At 42.4% G+C, this 23,450-nt stretch overlaps 1 protein-coding gene across 1 annotated transcript; it reads right to left on the bottom strand.

The window, feature by feature from the left end:
• Positions 1–2,379: 2,379 nt before the first annotated feature.
• Positions 2,380–18,382, bottom strand: LOC102304405 (POU class 2 homeobox associating factor 1). Its single transcript, XM_005937407.2, has 5 exons — positions 18,284–18,382; positions 9,871–9,998; positions 5,588–5,627; positions 5,236–5,504; positions 2,380–3,855 (listed from the first exon to the last, which is right to left on the bottom strand). The coding sequence occupies exons 1-5, from the start codon at positions 18,297–18,299 to the stop codon at positions 3,433–3,435; spliced, it is 876 nt and encodes a 291-aa protein (XP_005937469.1). The 5' UTR covers positions 18,300–18,382; the 3' UTR covers positions 2,380–3,432.
• Positions 18,383–23,450: the final 5,068 nt, after the last annotated feature.

The raw sequence follows: 23,450 nt of genomic DNA, 5'->3' as shown, positions 1-23,450 counted from the left end.
GGTTTTAATCAGGACTTCTCAAACCTTTTAGCAGATACTGTGCCAAGCTACAATCAAATATTAATTGTTGGAGATTTTAATATTCATGTGTGTTGGCCCTCCGATCCACTAACCAGAGACTTCTTAAGTTTGATAGACTCCTTCAGTCTTGCTCGCTTTGTGTCGGGGCCAACCCAGAAACAGGATCGCACATTGGATCGCGTGTTGCTGTTTTCTCTGATCGCTGTCCTGGTGTGTTTGGTATTGTTTCATCTTACCACATCGTTGTCCTGTGTTTAAACCCTCTGCACCTGAACCATTTTCTTTTTTAAAAAAAGCTCCAAAGTCTCCCCTCAGCCTTGGTACCGAGGAGATGACATCTCTTTTTTATCACAAATACAAAACTGTCCGTGATGACATTCCTACTTTTAAAACTATGAGCTTGAAACCACAATCTGACCCATGGATAAATGATGCCCCTCCCTCAGCCAGACGAGTGCAGGAAGGCTAAATGTAAGCGGAAAGAAGACGTCTTTTCTCATCCTGAGAGACAGTCTGAGCAGGTATCAGGACAAGTAAAAGCAGAAAAAGTTGATATCTTGCTCCAATGCTTGATTTTTAAAGTTCCAACATCTTAAGGATCTTTAACAGCAGCCTTAGTTCAGCTGTTGTACAGCCTGTTTTAAACATGCTGTTGTACAGCCTGTACTTAAAAAACCTCGTCTCAATTCCTCTGTCCTCTCAAATTTCAGGCCTATTTCAAAGCTTCCCTTCCAATGGAAAATTTTGGAAAAGATTGTATTTGTTCAGCTGCAATCTTTTGTAAATGGGCTGGATGTTCTTCAGAGGTTTCAGTCTGGTTTTAAAGCTCTTCACAGCACCAAAACTGCACTTTTAAAAGTTGAGCCACTGACTCACTGACCACAGCATCTGGATCTCATGACTGGAGCATTACGGGATCAAGGGTTTTCCATTCGAGTGGTTAATAGTTAATTAACCACTAATTTAATATCAACACAGGTTAATAGCTGTCTGACAGGACCTTTTCCGTGAGCTTTGGAGATCCGCTTCCTCAGCTCCCCTTACTTGTGGCGTTCCTCAGGGATCTTTACTGGGGCCAATTTTATTCTCTGTGTCTGCTGCCTCTAGGTCTAATTTTCAGTAAATATAACACTTGTTTCCATTCATATGTCGATGACACTCAGATCTACCTAATCTAATTAAATGTGCTATATAAATAAAAACTATAACACTGTTGTCGTTAATAATACTACTGGTCATGATTTCAAACTATCATTTGTCAAGGTGCACGTGGCTTAATCCTGCATGTTGGCCAACAGCGGAAGAAATCTGATTGTTTCAATTAATAAAATGTAACTTTGTAATTTACAGTCTAGTTTGGAGTAACTCTAGGAGAGACTAGCAAAGTCAAAGACTATTGCACTATTGCAATTTCTACTGGACATCAAATAGTGTTTGCCTTAAAATGCTGAGGTACTGAACAACATCAAACTATTTGTACTTTGACTTTTTGATTGTTTTTAAGCTTTTTTTTACTAATAAAAATTCAAAGTCACATGGAAATAAAACAGAATTGAGTACTGGAAGGTGTGTACCCCACAGCAAGACATATTGTTTGTCTGGAGCACAAACACAGTCCAGTTCACCTGTAACTCAAAGCATCAGCAGCAGTAACTTTAAGACTTAACAGAGTCCAGACAAGTAGGTTTATTGTGAAGTTGATATGATGTGAAAAATCAGAGAGGGGTGATCATTCATCTTGTTTAGGTGGACACTGTAACACCGGGACCAGTCGATACACACTGACTGCTGCAGCCAGCTTCGGGAGGCTGATCTGCAGCTTTTGACACTTCAATGGTTTCATTTTCCAGAGAGAAATGTTTTCTATTGCATTCCATTTATTTGAAACCTTTGCTCATTGTTTACCTATAAGCAGAAGAATTTTCACAGGTTAGGACAAAAGCACACCAAAACCTCGATCAGTGGTTCCAGATGTTTCTGCCTTGAACTTCTTACAAACACCACCGTGCTGTCACATTTCAGACATGTGTCCAAAAATCCAAAATTGTTCATGCAAAGCAAATCTAGCAAAGTCCACAAATCGGAAATGAGCTGGATATGAGAACAACAGGGTCCCTTTATATAAAACAAGAAGGTTGTTCAGCTGTGACATAATGCTGAACTGCATTCTGCAAACACAACACTAGATGGCATCTGTTTAAGACTGACTTTTATACATATGAAATTGAATCACAGTGTGCTTTGGCTGTTTCTCAAACACAGACAAACATGGATTTTATAGCATTTCTGTGCAAACGTCTTGAGCTACTTCTTCGTTATTTAGATTTTGCATCTAAGAAGACAGAATTGTAACTTTTTAAGTTCATCTTGAACAATGTTGCAATGGTTTTCACTACAAGCTGCAAAACACTGCGTCCAACATCCAAAGAAAAACTTGAAGGAGGCTTTTAAAAGTCACATGAAACTTGCCTGTGATTTCAGGTAAGGCTCTGTGGTCATACCAAATATGGACTTCTAAGCTCATTGTACAAATATACTGTGTTTACATGTATGTAATGCGCCGTGCCCATTTCCCATTGACGATATAAAGATATGAAGCCTTTGCTTAAGACCTTTGCACTGTAGGTAACAGACTACTAGAATTACACTAGTCTCTATGCAAGAAATGATTTGTCTTTCAGTTCTGTTTATTGCTGCACACTAAACTAATTTCTAATAAATCAAATGAACATAATGAAAATGTAATAACAGGAAGTCAGGAGCAGTTACAAAAATAAAACTCAGGTCACAATAATCCAGAAGAGTCTTTACCTTGCTCAGTTTTTATATCTATTTATTTATTTTATATCTATCTAAATTTGATTTTGCCATGTTTAATATATGCTGCTATTGCTCACGTGTTTTTGTAAGGTGACCTTGAGGGTCTGAAAGGCGCCTATAAATAAACTGTATTATTATTATTATTATTATTATTATTATTATTATTGTTATTATTATTAAGTATGAGCCAGCATGGATAATTATAGACGTGTGATTCCCAATTATCCAAGAAATTAATAGTTCTGTGAAGTCTGGGTCATAATGTGTGGTAACACGTACCTGAACCCTGACTCTACTGTATACTTTCAAAATAATCGCTTTCTGGATTTTCATTGTTTTCTTACAAGTCTTTGCAACAGGGACACCAAAAAAAACACGATAACTAAGAGAAACTATTTCAAGTTTTGCTTACAAATCACAGAAAACACTTGGTTTGGGTAAGTTAGATAGGTTAGACCTCAAAGGCTTAATAATAGACAGAATCTGTGGTAATCAAGTTACACAAAAAGGCCAATAGGCACTTGCCCCCGAGGGAAAAAAAAAGAAATGTAAAGGTAAAAATACTGATTTCATATTTTAAAAAAATGTTCTTCAGACATTGGGTATGAAGAGGGAGCTTCTGTACGAGTCTTTGTCCTCCTCCTCACCATGTTCTTTGTGATCCTCGAGAAGTTTGTCCAGTAGGTTTGGTGATTCCGCCTCAACCTCCGGGTCTTCGTTCAGAGACTGACCTTGAGCTTGCTGCTCTGAATGCTCGGGGATCTCCAGGATCTCGGGCTGAGGGTCCATACCCTGGGGCTCCAGCTGTGGGATCATGGCGGTCAACGACATGGACAGTGGCATGTGTACCAGAGGCGACCCAGGCAGCGCTGCAGAACCCGGGGCAAACTGCACCCCGTGATTAGGCATGGTCGATATAGTGGTGAGTGGCTGGGCCCAAGGAAGATAGGTCAACCCTGAGTCTTGGAGCTCCACTTGAGGCAGGGAGGCTGGGGCTGGTGCCACTGGTATGGTCTGAAACAACAGCAATCATTAAATATTTATGATGATGGCAAAGACATTTAACCTTGCAAAAAGTCAAACGCATGCATAAAACGGACGTCTGCTGATGCCACGAGCCTCACTTTAGGCGCTTAATCGTTTATTTTTTTATGTTTTACTCAAGATTTTGTGGAGGGTTTGGAAGGTAGACGCAGTGTCACTGCAGTCAGCATTTATTGTTCAGCTCACAGGAATATTGTAATCAGATATAATTAGGTACACAAGAAAAGAGGGCCCTAGTGAACCCAGTGGACACAGACCGGGAACAGCTTGTGCTGATTTAGACTGCTGCGGTGAATCTTTCTACGGTGAACCTACGTGTTTGGTGTTAATTAGCCTCGTGGTCGTGTCCCAGTGTTTTAATGTGGAGACAGCCACCATGTTCTTCCTTCCTGGATTCTCTTTGTTGTGATGTGTTTCCATTTATTTATTTTTTCAGAGACAAACATATTTTTCCACTTTGCACATCAACTCATCGTCATGATGAGTGACGTGTATGTAAATCCCTAAACTGAGTCAGTGACAGTTATTCTCTGGATAAATTCAAAAACTGCAGTGAAAAAAGAGCTGCAAATATAAAGGAGAAATCGTTCATGCTGAACAGGCAGAAATCTAAATCCCATGTTAATCCCACGGTGTACAAAGGTCCTCGGCGGGTTTAAAGAGTTCCAGTTAATCCCCTACCCCAGTCTTATCTCTGTATTTATTACCCACTTGCAGCAGGTTTGAAATGTAAGAATTTAAAGACAAGCACAGCAGCTGTTGGCAGTTAACACAGAGAGCATGCATGCAGTGATAACAGGCTTTTATGGTGGGAAGCATCACAATGCATCACAAACACTTGTCTGCACCTGTAGAGAAAGACGAGCCCTGTACGAGCTACCTTTGATTACAGACGCTGAGACTACCAGCACAATAAGATGACTTAGTTCACTAAAGACAGAACATATGATAACAGGATCCTGTGGCGCTGTTAAACATGTTGCATTATTTTGACATAAATGAGTTTTAAAGAAAACTTTAGATCGTTCCCGTCCCAGCCGTGACTCTGTGGGATACAGTACCATCGGGTCTCAAAGGTGAAGCAGCCCCTTAATGCCTAGAGTTTCAGATTTGGTACATGTACTTTTACATATACATATTTTTACTTGCACATACTTATACACAACCTTACTTTAAAGTGAAATAATAGCCTGAATCCATGCTTGTACTGTTGCAATGGCTCTATCTGTTAAATCACATTTGACTGATAGAGCGAGAACTGATTGTTTTTATCCTTTTGTGCCGATTTGTGATCATTTTATTCCCCCGTGCAGTCTGTAGAACATATTTGCATAGTCCTTTTTCACTCACCCCAAAGTTTGTCAGCAGTGGTGTGTGTGTGTAGGTCAGCATGGTGTAGCTGGGACACAGAGTTTGCATAGTAAGTGTCGGAGTGGCTGGGTAGGTCAGAGTCTGAGCTGAGGGGTCCTGCTGGTTGTAGTCAGGCGTCGACCAGGACATGGCGGCGGCCTGCAGCCCAGGACTGGTCGCTTTCCACCCCGCACACTGCAGCCCTCCATCAGCAGCTGTGGTCGGCGCTTCGGCTGGGGATCCGCTGGCAACATCACAGCCAAAGATACCTGGAGAACAAGAAGCAGATTCGGCATTAGACACGCGGAAACAGCTTTACGTGGAACATGTAGTTCACAGGTGAGGCTTCTACCTTGTGTAAATGACGGCTGGTTGTTGTGTGAGACCACGTCCTGAAAAACACAGATATCATCAATGAGGTTAACATGTCAATAACTGCAGCAGAACCTTAATCACAGCAACGCGGCGATGTTGATATGTAAACATGCAGCAGCCACACCTGGACCTGTGACACTCAGGTGTGAGCAGCTATCTGAGAATTCACTCTTGAAAAGTGTTTTTTGAACTTGTTTTTCTGGATCCGTTCATTAAAGCGAAAGCTGTGAATTTGATACTACTGGGCATGGAAGTACATCGGTCCAGTTCAGCTTTATTTATATAGTGCCACTTGCCTCGACCTACAGTAATACAGAGAATATCCCGATGATCAGACGACCCCTGTGAGCCTCCATGATAGTATTAAAACAGACCGTTCATCTAAACCTCAAAGGCCAGGCTCTATAAATGCTGTTGGTGGGTCGGTGAAAACACAGAGCACTGGTACTGTTGAGTCATTGTGCAGCACCCAGCGTTTGTTATTGTGCAGTGACACATCTTGACTGGTCTGACTGGGAAATGTTCTTTCATTCACGGTACAGTTGCTTTTAACATTTCCTTGGAAGGTAAGACAAAGCTGAGGTGTGACAGTCATCAGGGTCTCTATTTACCAATGCTGGCATACTGGATATATCATACTGGATTTTTCTCCCCAATAAATAACTTATGAGGGGTTTTTCCAGTCTTGTATAATCTGGGGGATAAATGTGAGTTCATGATTAACCTTATTTATTAAAGTGGCAAAAAAATAAAACCATTACTGGACGACCACAAAGCCTACATGTATGACAAATGTTTTTCATGCTAACTGAGCAAATTCCAGCTTGTTCTGCCAACAGCTGCTTCTGCTGTAAATGACATATCTCAGGCACGTGTGGGAGCAGATCTAGGATCTATGTTCTTCTGAGGCCAGAGCAGGCAGGTCCTCTCCTGAGAAGAAGTGAGCTGTAAAGATAGCAAATAAAAGAAAGAGACAAGAACCACTGAACCCATTCTGAACCTGTGCTATTCATTGCTTTGTCATTGTATTTCTCCACACACACACACTCATTGGAGGGTTTCCATTGTGTGTGCGCTTTAATGCACTGACATCATGTCTTTAGGATCATAGCTATGCTGATAAATGAAGCTGTGGCCAATCAGACTCCTTTCTGTTTCGTGGTGGATCAAAATCTCACGGTACTTTTATCAGTTTTGAAAGGTCACCAGCAAACCACGACAGAGCCTCCACCGTGCTTCACAGAGAGCTGCAGACACTTAGTCGGGCTCTTTCCTGGCCTCCTCCGTACACACTGAAAATTATTCAAACCAAAACATTACGTTTGGATTTATCACTGTTACCAGTGACTTTCAGTTCAGTTCTTGTGTAATTTGGCATATTTCAGCTCTTTCTCCTTGTTTCCTTTTCTTAGGCATGGCTTCTTGACAGCCACCCTTCACTGACACCATTTCTGTCCAGGCTTCAGGAGCTAGATCAGCTGAAGGGCCAGTTGCACTCCTCAGGTCCAGGGTCAGGTCATTGTTGGATGTGTTCCTGTTTCTTGTACTGATCATTTGCTGTTTTCTTTGTTTTTAGGGGTGCCACTCCTCGTCTTCCGCAGATTTCACAGTTTTTTGAGGATACAGTATTTCACAGTCTGGCTCTTTTGGAGTCACTTTTGTTTTATTTTACCTCTGTCAGAGTGTGTTATCGTTGGTACTTTTGACGAAGAAACGATAACAAAGGGTGTGTTTTTGCATCCCTTCAGTTAGCCTCCTTTTTAATGCTCGAATGATTCACAGCCGGACTGACAGCGAATGAAAAAGAAACCAATGTCCAAATGAGCAGAAACTCTGGAAGCAAAATGTAAAGGGTGGCTCGAGATTTCTGCAGAGTATAAACTGCATGAGTCATTTAAAAAATCATCAAGTTGATTTTAATGGATCTGTGACCGACCAACTGAATCCATAAACTATCACAGGTGTTTCACCCTTTGGAAAGTTCCTGCAGCTAATGTGAAATACATTCAGACACTTACAGATTGAACTAAATGAAGTTGGAGGTAGAGGATGGTGCCGCCACACTTTGTGTAAGAGGTTCAGATTATCGTTCAAGCAGAACGTTATGGCTGCTTCTTCAAGCGCATTCATGGTGAAGTGGAACACACCCAGTCGGCATGTCCAGGTGTAACTTTTATGGATGCTGTTAAAGCCGACTCATTCCTCAGCCTCAGTCAAACCCAGTGCAGGTGATCAGGTCCTTTACTTTGTGAACACAAAGCGTCCTCAGAAAGTGACCACAGTGGGGTTTAACTGTGCGATTGTTGTAGCTCCTCCTGTCAGAGCTGTCGAACCATCAGCTCCTCTCCTGCAGCCCGTCAGCCACCTGGCAGCACCTCCCTGCTGCCTTGAAGACGCCCTGCCCGCTGACTGCAGGCAGCAGGATGCAGTACAAACACTGACACACGCTGTCAGTGCTGCCGCTGTTGCCTCCCATTCAGTCTTTTGTGTTTGCGTATCGCAGTATCTCTTCTTGCTACAGGCACATGTACAGCCCGATTGGTCGATACCAAACAGACGGGTTTTAGACTCAATCTGTGAGACGGACATTTGGGTTTGCACAAACACAGAGACGAGGCAGAGAGTGGACAGTGTGGCAAAATCCACTTTTTGTGAAGTCTGTAATCTTTCCTCAAAGAAAAACGGACAAAATATCCACAAAAAGAGGAAAGACCAATGTGCATGTGTCGTATAGTTAACTTGGCGCACACAGTCATAAACTGGAATTCAAAATGAATTATTCAGGTATTGGCTTTTATGTATTTCCTCATCGTTGGTGCTCAGGTTTCTGTTCGCAGCGCAGCTGTGATTTATCAGGTTGATTGAACAAACTGGGAATTCAGTCCAGAGATGTTGACAGCGTGCTTTCACAACACGCTTCTTAGCTCCAAAGGCAAGGAGGATTTTTACTGTGGAAAGCTGCAGTGACAATATCTGAAAGCAGACTCAGTGAGTGTGGAATAACTGCCACCTCATATTAATGTGGTTTGGTTTGAGATTTGCACAAACACAACTGTCGTCCCTTTGAACCAGAATCCTGGAAATACCCACGTAGTCCTGCCAGGCAGGCAAATAGTGGAAGAAGTGGACAGAATTTTATCTTTGCTGCTAGCAGCACTAACTCATTGCATTTAAAATAATCAACTGTAGTGCCGTGCCAATAAAAGATGTTGGAATATCACATGCTAGTCACGGGGAGTGTCCGTACATGTGTATGTTTGTGCACACCGCTGCTTCTGGCCTCTTCTCTTCTTGTAGGGATAATAAATAGAAAGTGGGAGGTCTCTTTGGCAAGGCTGCACGTTACTTTGCATAGGGCTGTGTGCCCAGCCCTGCAGCTCTGCTGTAACCGCCATGGAAAAACACCTGGATTATATAAGGATAAAATCCCCTGCTGCTTTCTGAGCCTGTATCCCGACCGAACACATCCTCACAGGACATTTTGCTTTCGATTCCTGCAGATCTCATGTGCAGTCTCCTGAGGTGCAGAACAGTCACTCCCAATCAAACAGTCTCTGCATGTTGCTGTTCTGTGAGGTTGTGATCCCTGCAGAGAGATCAGTGATTCACGAGAAAAGAATACTGGCCTAAAGACTGAAAGTGATAAATCATCAGGAGGCTATCAGGTCATGTGGTTAGAGGGCAGCTCTACGTCAAAGAGGGGTGGGCGGATTTTTTGGGGGAGGGTTCATGGAAACTGTTGTTGAAACCTTGCAAAATGTTCTTCAACATGAAACCAAAGCAGAGCACCGCTCTACTTTACTTTTATTTATTTTCTTACACATTTTTAACTCAGTCTCTCCCAAACGTCTCACAAAGCGCCGGTTTCAAAGTGTCAGCACATAATGCAGAGCAGTCGCTGCTCCCCACTGTGGGAGTCTCCTGTGTATTTGTTTAGTGACTAACGATGCCGTGAGGGCTTCTTTGGAAACACTGTTTAGCAAAGTAAACCTACCCTGAAAACACACAGTCCAAGTACAGCTTTAAGGAACAATCCTGCAGGGTTTTGTTGGTTTTGCTTTTATTAAACCACACATTGATTTACAGGAAATGACTTACCTTGCAGGTAAATGCACACAGACATTTTCATTCGTTTCAGATTTTACTTGAAGACTGCTTTTTTTTAACCCTGCTCGTTATAAATGTGGTGCTTGTGCTTCAAACATCTTTTAGCTGAGTGTTCAACAAGTGTTCTTTGCTTATCTGTCATGGTGTCCTCACCCCAGTAGGAGGCAGTGTCTTGGTGCTGTGAAGCTCCAGGCTCCTCTTCCTCCTCAGCAGCTCTTTGACAGGATCCCTGACTCGCACACCTTGGTATGGCCTGGACCTGCCCACGGCTGATGGCTGTGCTAAGGAGGTCAGACACACAGCAATGAACAGATACACACAACCTCATTTCCTTTTCAAGTTGCTTTAAATCAGCCCACATGATGCACACGATGGGTTCACACAGTTCATGAGCGGAGGAAGCAGACGCGCTCAGGTGCCATGACTGTAAGCTGACACTGAGACACTAAAGACACACGGAAAGTGAACCTGTCAGACGTATTCTCTTTAAGCCTTTTGAGTGTCAGCATCAGCTGATATAAACCTTTACAATCAATATTCTCAGTGAATGTCCACGAGTGTCTAAGGTCACGGGCTGCATGCACTTCAGTTTGACCAAATGTTTGCTGCTAAGGTTGTTAAACTGGTGCTTTTGGTTTGGAAGAAATCAACAGGTCTGTTATGACGTGATCTGTTTGGGCTGCAGTGCAGGGCTTTCTCGTGTCAAACACAGACAAATGCAATGATGGCGTCCCCCTTGGGTCGGTCAGCTGAAAGTGTGCTGCTGGAAAGCAGGCTGAGCATCCGTGAATGACACTTTGTGAAGAAGAACTTTTGTTTTTCCAGCTTCACTCTGTGACCACACGTCCCCTCTCACCTGTTCCTCTCCTGCTCTCTCCCTCTCTGTCCACCTCTCTCAGCCTTTACGAACTGATCCATGTCATATTTAAACTGAGTACAGACTGCTGCTGACGCACACAGGTAGCATCACGTTGGCTCGCTGTCACCTGGATCGAGCCCAGTTTAACAAACTAAAATAATAACGCACACGTCAGCTCCTTGGATGGAAACTGGCGATATCCCAGCAGACCAGTGGATCAAGGTTACGCTGGGTTTGTTCCTGATATGAATCACATTGTTGCATCAAGAAGTAAAATAAAACCAAATAAACATGTGGAGCTACCAGCTATGCTGAGCCCCTGTCCGTAAGGGAGCAGTCAAAGCTTTATTACATGGTTATATGCTATGATAACCATCAATGTGCAGCTTACAGTAACTGTGTAACAATACAATAAAACCTGTGTGAAAAACACAAACAAAAATGGGCATTTCATCATAAAACATCTGCATCACCTTATAATTCTTATAATTAATTTGACAACACAAAAAGAACTCTAACGGGTCTTAAATCATTACTCTGTGTTTCACATGCAGCTCAAATTATTTCATTAACATTTTTTGGCTGAGTGCCTGAAGGCTCCATCCTCAACAGAGACACACTGACAGAGTAAATGCTTTCTGGGAACATTCAATGTCTGGAACTGGCAGATTCTTGCAAGTATAAGCATGAGAAAAAATCCAGCCTAACAGCAAAGTCGCATTCGTATAAACTCTAATCAGCACAAGTGCAGACAATGGCATCAGTCATTGCCGCCCCGAGCTACAAAATCACCGGTATTGCAGAAATGTGCTCCAAAGGTAAGCGTGACCATAAAACAATGACACCACGGTCATTTGTGCATCGTAACACACTGTACAGCAGCTACGCTGATCGTGATGCTAGGTTAACAGGTTAAAAGGAGGACATGTACAAATTTAAAACCAGAATAAAGAGCAGGCGGCCTCCATACAAACTAACAGTGCTGAGCACACTCCATTCATTTGTTACTGTGTGGCTGCAGATTTAAAACCCCTCATTCCAAATACAAAGGCTGCTAGCATGCGCTGCATAGAGCACTTATTAACTCATTCACTGCCAGCCATTGGTAGTGAATGAGTTAAACCCATTGACTCATTCACTGCCATTGACGGCTATAGACGTCAATGGCAGTGAATGAGTTAAGATCTTTACTGTGAACGTTAGCCTCTTTAGATGCCACAGGTAAGCACAACATGTGACTGCAACTATGAGAAAAATTATAACCACCTGATGTAGAGCGCCCTGGTCCTGTGGTCATGTCTGATGACTCGCAGAGTTAAAGGCACGTTTTTTATTATTTTAATAGAACTTCCTCATAAATACAGAAATAATAAATAAATTGCCTGAACATGATCTATAACAACAGTTGTGACATTCACACGTGGTTTTAACAAACGCACGTCTGAGTTAGTTAACATATCGATTGAATGCCTCCATGTTTGGTTTTGTATACGAGCCACTGTTGTTGGAATTGCACAGATGTGTCAGCAGCTGCCAGAAAATGTCTTTGACACTGCTGACCTGCACATTTACAGTCGCTCTTAGATTCTACACGCTTGAAATATTTTTCATAAAAGAAATACGAAGTTTAATTAAAATGTGCTGATATGATCGCTGGGGTTACAAACACACACTAAAAACAGGAAATTTGCAATCTCCTGGGGAGAGTCCATCAGTTATTTCCTAATGAAACAGTCTGAGACTCACGCTGGAGACAGTGGCTCAGATGGACTGGTGCACAGCTAAGTCAGTTCAAATGAAAAGCCTCATTCCCACAGACTGTGATGTTGATGCTGCGCCAAGACATTGTGCCATACTGAGCTTCAAGTTCTCATGTGTGCAGGTTTCTCGTTATAACATGTTGAGTCTTATCATCCCCTTCCCCACCCTAATACTGTGGCAGAAGATGAACCGGACCCAGCTGGATGTTTCTGTTATGCCTGCATATCCTCTGTTACACTGCAAACATGGTGAGTCCGTTTACTTAGCTGGGCTTCACAACTAAATAACTAAAAGTTCACTTTAACAAGCAGCTCGTAGCTCAGCTGAACATAAACTGCCTCCCTGTCCTCAGACGTCAGCACGCTGAGCCCATTGTGGTGCATGGACATCATTCAAAAATGGATTTAGTTGGAATTACTTGGTTTCAGTTATGAAATTCTGCAGATTAGCAGAAATCCCCTCAATTAGCAAGGCTGTATCAAGCCTTATCACTTGTGATTATCCAGTTAAGAAAGCAAATAGAGGTCAACAGATTGTGCTATGTGGAATTTGTCTCCACGCCAAGAACAGGGCATAATCGGGGGGGGGGGGGGGGGGGGCCCTACAAGCACTTCCTCCTTTACCAAAATTTCACAATGAGAAATTTCTGTGACCATTCAAAGTCTGCCATGGCAAAAGGACACTTTCATGTTTGTCCCTGTTTCTTTTTCTTTTCCTCCACACTGATCACTGAGCACCCTGATAGAGGGAAGTCTTTCTCTCTTCTCAGAATTTCCCTCCAGTTACCGGCACATTTTTTTAACCTTGAGCCCAGAGTTTTGGTTCCTATCACTCACACCGACAGAGGATGGAGACCTTGGGTCCAGACATGTCGGTCCTCTGCTTAACCCCTGTCACGAGGCTGAAGGTATCCTGACAGTATGCTGCACAGCTTCCTCTCTGAAGCTGATAGATTTACCTCTATAGGTCAGACAGGCCACACTTTCTTCTCAGAACAAACAGAACACTGTGACAGTCTGCCATGTACAGACACGTCTGTGGTGCTTAACAATAAAAGGCGCACAAATGGCCACTGCACTGAGCCCAGCCCCTCTTCATTGCGTGTGTGCGTGGTTGTGTGTGTGCATGTGTGTGCATGTGCATTTTACAGTAATGGTGGCAGATTTATTTAACAGTCTGTGCACTTGGGTCTAAATACAGGCTCGTCGACTCCACACAAACTCAGCCACATAACAGCACAAGACTTTATATAAACCATTTACAACATGGGAAAAAATAAGTCATGTTATTTAAGTGTGAAGAAGTTGTATAATTAAAGTAACTGTGATGTACCGTCCCATTTGTGCATTACTGGATTACTGCTGTTGATGCACTGGGTGTTTCTTCTTCACTCACTGTGTGTTTATACACCCGCATTGAATCATTGTCTCTGTCTCCCTTCCACAGCATGTCCTTATCCTGTCTTCCTTCTCTCACCCCAACCAATCACAGCAGATGGCCCCACCCCTCCCTGAACCGGAGGTTTCTTCTGTTAAAAGGGAGTTTTTCCTTCCCACTGTCGCCAAAGTGCTGCTCATAGGGGGTCATATGATTGTTGGGTTCTTCTCTGCATGTATTATTGTACGGTCGACCTTACAATGTAAAGCACCTTGTGTTCTAATTAAATCAGTGATTAAAAGGTGCTCCGTCCCCAAGCAGCAAAGCAGCCCTACACCAGCACATTTCCACCATCATACTTCATACTTGTTTGTCTTCTTCTGTTTACACCAGTTTCCTTTAAGGGGCATCAAAGTGGATCATCAGCTCCATCTCCTGCTGTCCCTAGCTTCCTCTTCTGTCACACCAACCCACAACGTGTCCTCCTTCACTACATCCATGAACCTCCTCTGACCTCTTTTCCTCCTGCCTGGCTGCTCAATCTTTAGTATCTTTTATCCAAAATATCCACTATCCCCTCTCTCCACATGTCCACACCGCCTCCGTCTTGCCTGTTTGACTCTGTTTCCAAAGTGTTAAACCTGAGCCGCCCCTCTGACATTCTGAACTGTCTTGTCCATCCTGCTCACTCCCAGTGACACTCTTACAAAATCTTCAGCTCTCCTGTCTTTCTGTCCGTGCCACGGTCTCCAAACCATCACAGCAAAACATCACAGCAGGTCCATGTCGTAAACCTTCCCTTTCATTCTGCTATTCCACAGTCACAAATCCGCCCTGACACTCATCTCCACGCACTCCATCCTCCCCGCTCCCTCTTCTTCACCTCTCTTGTGCGCTCTCCATTACTTTGGATGGTTGACCCAAGGTATTTAGACTCATCCATCTTCACTATCTACTCCTTCCCTCCCATTCACACACATGTATGCTGTCTCGCATGTGCTGGCTGTCATTCCTCTTCTTTCCCGAGCATATCTCCACCTCTCCAGGTCCCTTTCCACCTGCTTCCCATCCTCGCATCTCATGTCATCAACACTGTCAAAGGTTGGACCTGAAATAAAGGTCCAACCTTTGTCTGGAACAACTGCCTTTCCACTTTTCATCCTCCTCACAGCTGTGCTCACTTCCTCCTCACCAATTCTTTGAATTTGATAATTACCTAATTGTCCTGTGTTTGCCTCTCTCTCGTTGTCTTTATTCATCACTCTCTTAGTACATTTCCATATCTATGCTGACTCGAAGCTGCTGCACATGCTTTCCAGCTTCATTTCTTAGCCATTCTTCATACTTGGTGCTATAAAGATTGACAGACCACGTGACTTTCGCGCATTGCATGCCGGGAACTCGTGGCAAAACAATCCAAGTACCGCATCAAATGCAAGCAATTGCAGCACCGCAAAACGTTCATTCTCCGGTTCCAATACCTTCTTGGTTTTTCTTTGCCCCCCAAAAAAGGAATGTACAAAACGAAGGAGAACAATGCCGGTCCGTACAAAGACAGACTCGACGAAAAGACAAAGAAAAGATACGAGGAAAAATCAAAGGAGTGAAAGGGTCAGACCCTTACGAGCACACAGAGTGGACAAAAGACGTTAGCGTGCTGCCCAACTTTCACCACGCTCAGATTTATAATTATACGGTTCTTGGAGTGAGTGCATACACTCATGAAGTTTAGTAACTTCAGGTCACTGCAACAAGCCCAGGTACAGTTTACCGACGGATGGGTGCAGGACCTTGAAATGCACCGTGTAGAACGAAAGACCATCGTACGAACAAAGGTAAGTTTACCAGTCTCACAAATCGTCGTCATAAATACACATTCGTTAACCGTTTATTAATAGGACCTTTGAGCTCAACGGTAATTAATTAGTAGTGGAAATAATTTCTGGTACATCACAGAAATGTAGCAGTGACAATAATACTGTATGCTGTAATCGTACTGGGCAATTAGTGATACAAAAAAACCTGTTTTATCCTGTGAATAAAAGTATATGTTTTTGTCAATGTACCATAATAACAGAAGCGAAACGCAATATTGTGTCAGGACAATTCACTATTTATGCACAATAAACAAAGGAGCATAGCGCGACAATTTCTGTTCAGCGCCAGACTTGCTTGTAACCTATATCACCAATTATGTTATGAAAATGACGTATTAACTACTAAAAAACACTGACCTTCGTGTAAATGCTTGGAGCAGACTAACCTGTGAGCTGGAGTGTTCTGGGACGTTATATTTGGTCTTTGAATGGCTGCAATCCAGGCCATCCGTCGCCTCTTTGTTACTTCGGAAACATGGCTCGAACAATTTCTCTTCAACGACGTAATCCGATAACAACCGATCTCTTTACCCGTCGGCTTCCCGTGGCTGTCATGCGACCGGCTATTGCAGTTAATAATACAACAGCTTCTTGCCATTTTTGTGTTTCTTTTTATCGCTGTGTGACTGATTTCAATTGAAAGCCTGCGTGCGCTAGTACCTCTTGCCACGAGTTCCCAGAATTCTTTGCGGTTTTACCCCTGAGTGACGTCACATTTTCAATATCTATTTTAAAAAAGCTGTACCAGACACATGTACCTGTGATTCACCTGCACAGAGCATTAAAACATCCCCCTCTTCATGTGACAGTTTTTCTTGACCTGCTTAAAGAAATCACTCAGTTTTCATCACGACTATCTCAGCAGAGCAGAGGACACCTCCTGGAAATGTGTTAACCTTTCCTTATTGAAGCGACAAATTCTGCACAGCCTTTTGCAAAACAGTTTACACAGATGTGATTGAAGCAGGATGTGTCACTCTGACCACGAGTGCCTCTGTTCAGGCCGACGGTCAACTCGATCAAGAAAAACTGTAAATCTGTCTGTCTGAGTTCACAGCTATAACCTCCGCTTTGATATTGTTATTCAAACTCTGCGAGAGAAGGATGTCAGTAACACAAAGTAAAGCATCATTGCTTTAAGTGACACTTACTGAAAATTCTGTGACTGTTAGTTATTGTGTTTTCTTGGTATAGAATTGGATTGAACATTTATTAGCAGCCTTGTTATGCACTCATATGGACTCTCACAGATGAATCCATGAAGACAGGACTGATGCTGTTTGGCCCAGACCAACTGTATCATTTGGGAAAGGGGGAATTCCCCTCAGCTGATTTATTGCCAGAGGCATTCCCCAGTGGACAGTCCTGCACCGGGTTGTGCAGTTTGTTCCTTATGTCAACAAGACTAAAATGTATGTTTTTCACACCATTTTGTGACATGAATTGTCTAATAGTTGGATAAACACTGCATGACATTTTTGGGGCTGAACAAGGGTTAATGGTTAATGGTTAATGGTTCTTCAGTTCTTGGCCTGATCTGCAGATCATGGATTGAGCAACTGCAGAATGCTGTACCAAAGCGAGGGAAGAAATGAGAAACAGATCTGTTGTTGCGGGAGGTTGGTGAGTGATGTTGTAACACAGCCAAGAGAAACAGAGGAGCTGTATGAACAAGAGTGAAGTGTGGTCATGGAGTTCTTTTCTACCTCATCATTCAAATGGAAGAGTTTTCTACAAAGATTAACTGGTAACACAGAAAATTCAATTATGGAACATATGTATCTAAATGTGAGAAAATGTGAAGCCAACACACAAAATGCTCAGTGCCAACAGAAGGAAATGAGTGTAACAAGTTCAAATTAATTGCTGTATCTGTCAACTGAAGCACGGTTGAGTGGATGATGTTGTCTTTTACTACTATCTGTTTTAGACAATCACACATGAGTGCACACGGACAAACAATCACCATGGCACAGGCACACAGACTCAATCAACACAAAAGAGGAAGCTGCACAGCTGTGCGGTGTTTTACTGTGCTGGCTGCCTGCTGCCATTTTGCATATCAAGATTACACCCCAATGGCAACACTCAGCCAGCATTCAAAAGGCAATCTTCCGCTTTCCGAAAGAGCTGCTTCTGACAAAGTTCACAACAGGAAAAGATCTTTCCTTCTGTTTGCACTATTCAACATAAAAAACAATCCTGAATAGAAAAGGAAGACTTTACTTCAACTAGACAATAACAAATTAGCAGCGAATGGTCGTTGCTGAGTTGACGGGCTTTAATCATTTGTAAGCTAAAAATGAATTTTATTAAAGATTAACTACAAATGTGACGGAAATGAAAAACATTTAGTAACACTATACTTGATAATTTACAAAAATGACAAAGGAAGTAGCTTTTAAAAAAATGTCTAAAAATAAATTAAAACTATTCAAAAAGACATGTTGTATTTTCAAGGTAAGGAAAAACACATCATTCGGAGCTGCTGGGATTATATCCACCTGTCATTAGTAAAAATAACTGTAATGTACACTTCACAGAGTGCTTTTTAAAACTTTCCTCATCCATAAGTTTGATGAAGCACATTTCATTCTGCAAACCTCTCCAGTTATTACACTTTAACATAATTATTCATTCATATATAAAGTCAGTATATACTGAGGAAACAGCAACAATATAGTGTACTTACATTTCTCCCAGTGCATGCTGCCTATCTGGTTAATATCAGATAGATAAACTGAAGAAAATCAAAGTGGCGCGTCAACTGACGTGCTTTATAACAGCTAGAAGCAACTAGCAATCCCCTGGGATGTCATAGCTTCTCTAACCACAACTGCATCTGTTTCACAGTTGATAATGTCTTAGTTGAATCATACATGTGACAGCTATTACATCTGAACAGAAACACACAGGCCCGGGTCAAAAAAGAGCTGACGATGAGAGAGCAAGCGCATAAAAAACATTTAAATAACCCATAACTAATTAAAATACTCTCAATGAAAGTAGTGCAACAGACTTCTTTCCCTGTTAGTCTTCTCTCAACAAGCAGACCTAAATTTAGTTAAACTGAAGATGTTATTCTGGCTGTCATTACACATTCAAAAGACTTTAATTAGAAAACCGAGCAATGCATGACTTAATTAGTTTGTTTTTCAGAGTACAATGGGAGGTCTGAGTTCAACTCATGGATGGATGGATTACTGTAGGGTCTACCTTACGATATAAAGTGCCTTGAAGTGACTGTTGTTGTGATTTGGCGCTGTATAAATAAAATTGAATTGAATAAAATTGAATTGACGGATGGATGGATGGATGGATGGATGGATGGATGGATGGATGGATGGATGGATGGATGACGATGGATGGATGGATGATGGGATGGATGGATGGATGATGAGATGGATGGATGGATGGATGGATGACTGGATGGATGGATGACTGGATGGATGGATGATGATGGATGAATGGATGGATGATGATGGATGGATGGATGATGGATGATGATGGATGGATGATCGGATGATGATGGATGGATGATGGATGATGGATGACTGGATGATGGATGGATGGAATGGATGATGACGATGGATGGATGAATGGATGGATGGATGGATGGATGGATGGATGGATTACTGTAGGGTCTACCTTACAATATAAAGTGCTTTGAAGTGACTGTTGTTGTGATTTGGCGCTGTATAAATAAAATTGAATTGAATAAAATTGAATTGACGGATGGATGGATTGGATGGCTGGATGGATGATGATGTATGGATGGCTGGATGGATGCATGCATGGATGGATGGATGATGGGTGAATGATGGATGGATGGATGGATGGATGGATGGGTGGATGGATGGATGGATGTATGGATGGATGGATGGATGGATGGATGGATGGATGGATGGATGGCTGGCTGGCTGGCTGGCTGGATGGATGGATGGATGGATGGATGGATGGCTGGTTTGTATCATTCCCAAAACTGTCCTTTTATTCCCAGGCAGTGCAGTTGGGTTAGTCCTCAACGATGACACAAAGAGTGAAGTCTAACCTTCTTTGCTTGCTAATGAAAGTTGTTCCAAATGTAAACATATGAAGCACAGTGCTACATTCATATGGTTGAGGCAGTTATTTGATTGCACATAGAGGCACAGTGAATGCACCAACATGACTGTGTAGAAGAGTGTATGAATCTGAACACATAATGTCACTTCTACTTTCAGGTACTATTTATGTAACAGTCTCTACATATACCACATGAAGGAGTTGCTCTATAATTTGTATTGCGTAATAGAATACTGTATGTCATAGAGAATGGCATCCTATTCTAGTCTGTCTTTCTTCAGCATTTCTAGCTGTGTGAGAAAATCACATTTCCCTTTTCTCACAACTTGGATACAACTTGTGAAACTTTTGACAAACTTTTTGCAGTTATTTCCCATATTCCCAGTTTTTAGCCCGCACTGACATTATCTCACCCCCTGGAGCATGTGAGGTTAAATTAACCACAAGATAGTATTAGAATAACTCCTGACTCCAAAGTAAACACAGTCAAACTGATTTACATCCCAAGTAATTGTTTTTCAAAGCTGTCCTTTTTTCCCCAAAACATACTAAGGTTAAGGTCAAAGGGATAGAATTTCTTGAAACATGTGAAGATTTGACCAGGAATTGTTCACATGACTGTCATCATGGTGAAAGTAAATGCCGTATTTCTGGGTTCACTGGTGCAGCGGAGCCAATGTAGCCAGATCTGTCTGGCTGCCATGAAACGTCAAGTAAATAGATATGCCAGTGCTGACCTGTTTGGGCATGAGGGCATGAGTTAGTCCAGCCTCCAGTGTAACCAGAAGACTTGGAGAAGAGACAACCTGTTTTAAAAACCGAGGCTAGAACAAATGAGGCAAGCAGACATTAACGAGCTGGTTAGGAATCACATCAAGGTGTCTGCAGTGAACAGGAGGACTTGCCTGCTTGAAGGGGCAGAGACGACCTTTTTTCCTCTGTTCCTTCATCATTCTACAATAGCAGCGTACTCTTATCTGTTATATGCGATTCAAAAGACGTCCACTCTAAATGGATCCTGGCTGTATACTTTGGGGGTATTATTTTTGTTTCTCAATATGCCTCAGTGTGTTCGACAGGAAGATAAGGAGTAAAAATGTCCTGCAGCCACATTTAAGGTGGAACACCTTCAGTTAGTCAGACACAGCACAAGTGGATTTGGGTTGCAAAGTAGCTTGCAGATGTGTGGCAGCTGTGGGCAGGCTAAAGCAGATTTAATAAGATGCCCTACAAGGAATTTTGCATGTGGTGGGAAAGAGTATGACTGGCACTGAGATCAGCTGACCTGCTGGGATTACAGCAAAGTTTGACTTGATAATGATAATGCTTAATTTATTTACTATGAGTAGAAAGTAATGTTTAATGTCCTGAGCAACATATGCTGGAATCAACTGCAATGTATTTTCCCCTTGACTACACAGTGTAAACCACGTGCACGTGCTGCTCATCGTGTATGCGATCACGTTCTTCTTCTCTTATAACAATTTTACAGTTACAGTAATCAGAGTTAGCCCACGCTGCCTTTTTTTATATGGCAGCGTACAGTAGAGGTTTTAGATATGGGCGACACGGGCGGTTGCCCGGGGCAGCATCGTGGTGGGGGGCGGCATCACGGGCATCGGCAAAGAAATAATAATTGCTCGTACTCATGCTGCCCCGACGTCAGCCAGCGCATACTGGGAATGGTACAGGCACCGATCGGGTTTTCTGCCGCACATTTGCTAGGACTAAGGGCGCCCTCCGTTTGCGAGGTGCGCCTGCTGCTCAGGAAGGAGAGGGGGCGGGGCGGCGGGGGAGTCTCTGGCTGGCTGGAGCAGCATCTAATAACCAACTCGCAAAATAAAACAAAATAAAAACAAAACAACAAACAGACATCATGATACAGACTTATAATTTGCATGTTTTTTCGAAATTCTGTACGCAAAAAAAAAGCGAGAGCCCTCGGTGCGCCTGCGCGCTGCTGAAGTCAAAGTAAACTTTATTGTCATCTCCGCTACATACAGTCCAGCATATAGAGAGACGAGACGACGAGGCTCCAGTTACAGCAGTGCAAGTAAACAAACAATAAATATAAGAAGAGTAAGAAAATAAATATGCACTTTAGGACCAGGGGTAAAGGATCAATAACAATTTAAAATTTATAATTTACAGTTTGATGATTTAATGTCACACACAACCCGTGGAAAGAGGTTCATAATGTTGTAAATCCAAGCCCATTATGTATTCACGATTTCAATCCTGGGTCGTGTGAAATCCCAGAAATAAACCTTAGACAAAGTGAATCTGTGAACTAAGGTGTAGGTCTGTTAGGTTATGTTGTGGTGATCCTCGAGTTGGGGGATTTGTGTTCATACTGGAGTGCAAAATTAAAACCAATGTAAGATGGACAAGAAAAGACAAAAGTCAATCAAGCCATCAGGTGCTCAATTTAGAGAGAGGGAGTGTTCGCCCAGGGCGCCAAACAGGCTAGGACCGCCACTGGCAGCCTATTTGACCAGAGAACGTGCAGCCAATAAGATGGCTGCAGAGAAGCTTGCAGAGGTGGGGTTAGGGGCAAGCAAAAAAAAAAAAAGATTGTCATCAGGTTATTGATATCATGAAGAGTTTTGGTATTGGAAATGCCTCATAAAGTATCAAAAGTTCAGTTCTCTAAAACTGAGGATGTCCCCACAGATTAATAGAAAAGGTCATGACTCTAAAGTCAGTTCTAACCCTAGAGTGAGGTCACAGAAGTTTAAAAAAAAACCCTCATACATTTAAAGGCACACTACACCACTTAACAAGCAAGGTTTGATGAGTAAAGTTCTGGTATCCTATGAGACAAAGCACCACTTATTTGTGCCTGCACCCATGCAGTTCTGAATGTAGCTGCTAACAAACCCTGCTTGCATTACCTGATACCGAGGCTTCTAAATGAGGGAACCAGCGGCTGTATTCATGGTGGCCATCTTTTATATCTAGTTTACAGTTTTGACTCAGGCACTTCGAACACTGCTTTAGGTTTAGGCCTGGCTTGACCCTTAGTTTTAGCCCATAAATTACCCACGGTCCCTGAATTTCACTTCAGCAAAATACAAAACACAATCACTTTTAATGGCAGCAATGGTTAGTCTGGACTTCCAGATGCTTTTCTTTCCAAGCTCCTTAGGCTGGGATGACCTGGATGACTGAGAACCCTCACAGACATTACACTGAGAATATTAAAAATTAGCGGAGTCATATTTTGTTAACAACAAGATAATGAGACGAAGACTGAAAGGAAATGACACAAAATTACATTATCACTGTATTACTCCCTTTTATGTATTTGATACAGTCATGGTGAAACAGGAAGTAAAATTAGACAAATACAATAAAACAGTTTGAAATGTTAACTTTTTATGCCAGAACTGAATGTGCCACAATATGAGTCTTTACAGTCAAATGACCCGATGCTAAAAGCAAAGCTAGCACAGTACCTCCTGCTGCCATACCTGCCCCTCCCAGCCAGTCGATATTTGCTTTCCCTGGAAAACAGCATCACTGCTGAAAACACACACCTTCAGGCTCTCGCTTCCCTGTAAACTGCAGCATTTTGCCAAGATTGTCATTTGGCTGTCTCAAAGTGACCTTGAAATCATACACACAAACAAACATGACAGCAGGAATTTGATTTCTTTATTTATTTAGTGAGCGAGATGAAATCGTCAGCTTCCGTCTCGTCTGCTCCTGCTGCTCTGTGAACAGCTACAAGTGGCTGAATCAAAAGCATCACTGCTGCTGAGCAGAGTGACAGTGAAGTGTATTTGTTTGAC

This window comes from Haplochromis burtoni, unplaced genomic scaffold, assembly GCF_018398535.1.
Source record: "Haplochromis burtoni strain Fernald_Lab_line unplaced genomic scaffold, NCSU_Asbu1 Contig_228, whole genome shotgun sequence".
In the NCBI taxonomy this organism is placed as follows: Eukaryota; Metazoa; Chordata; class Actinopteri; order Cichliformes; family Cichlidae; genus Haplochromis; species Haplochromis burtoni.
The sequence above is the reverse complement of the archived record's forward strand: the minus strand, read 5'-3'. Positions and strand labels throughout refer to the sequence as shown.

Coding starts and splice junctions, on each gene's coding strand:
- LOC102304405 (XM_005937407.2), bottom strand. Junction 5,505..5,587: donor CCAGCCGTCATTTACACAAG/GTAGAAGCCTCA, acceptor CTTGTTCTCCAG/GTATCTTTGGCTGTGATGTT. Junction 3,856..5,235: donor CACTGCTGACAAACTTTGGG/GTGAGTGAAAAA, acceptor CTGTTGTTTCAG/ACCATACCAGTGGCACCAGC.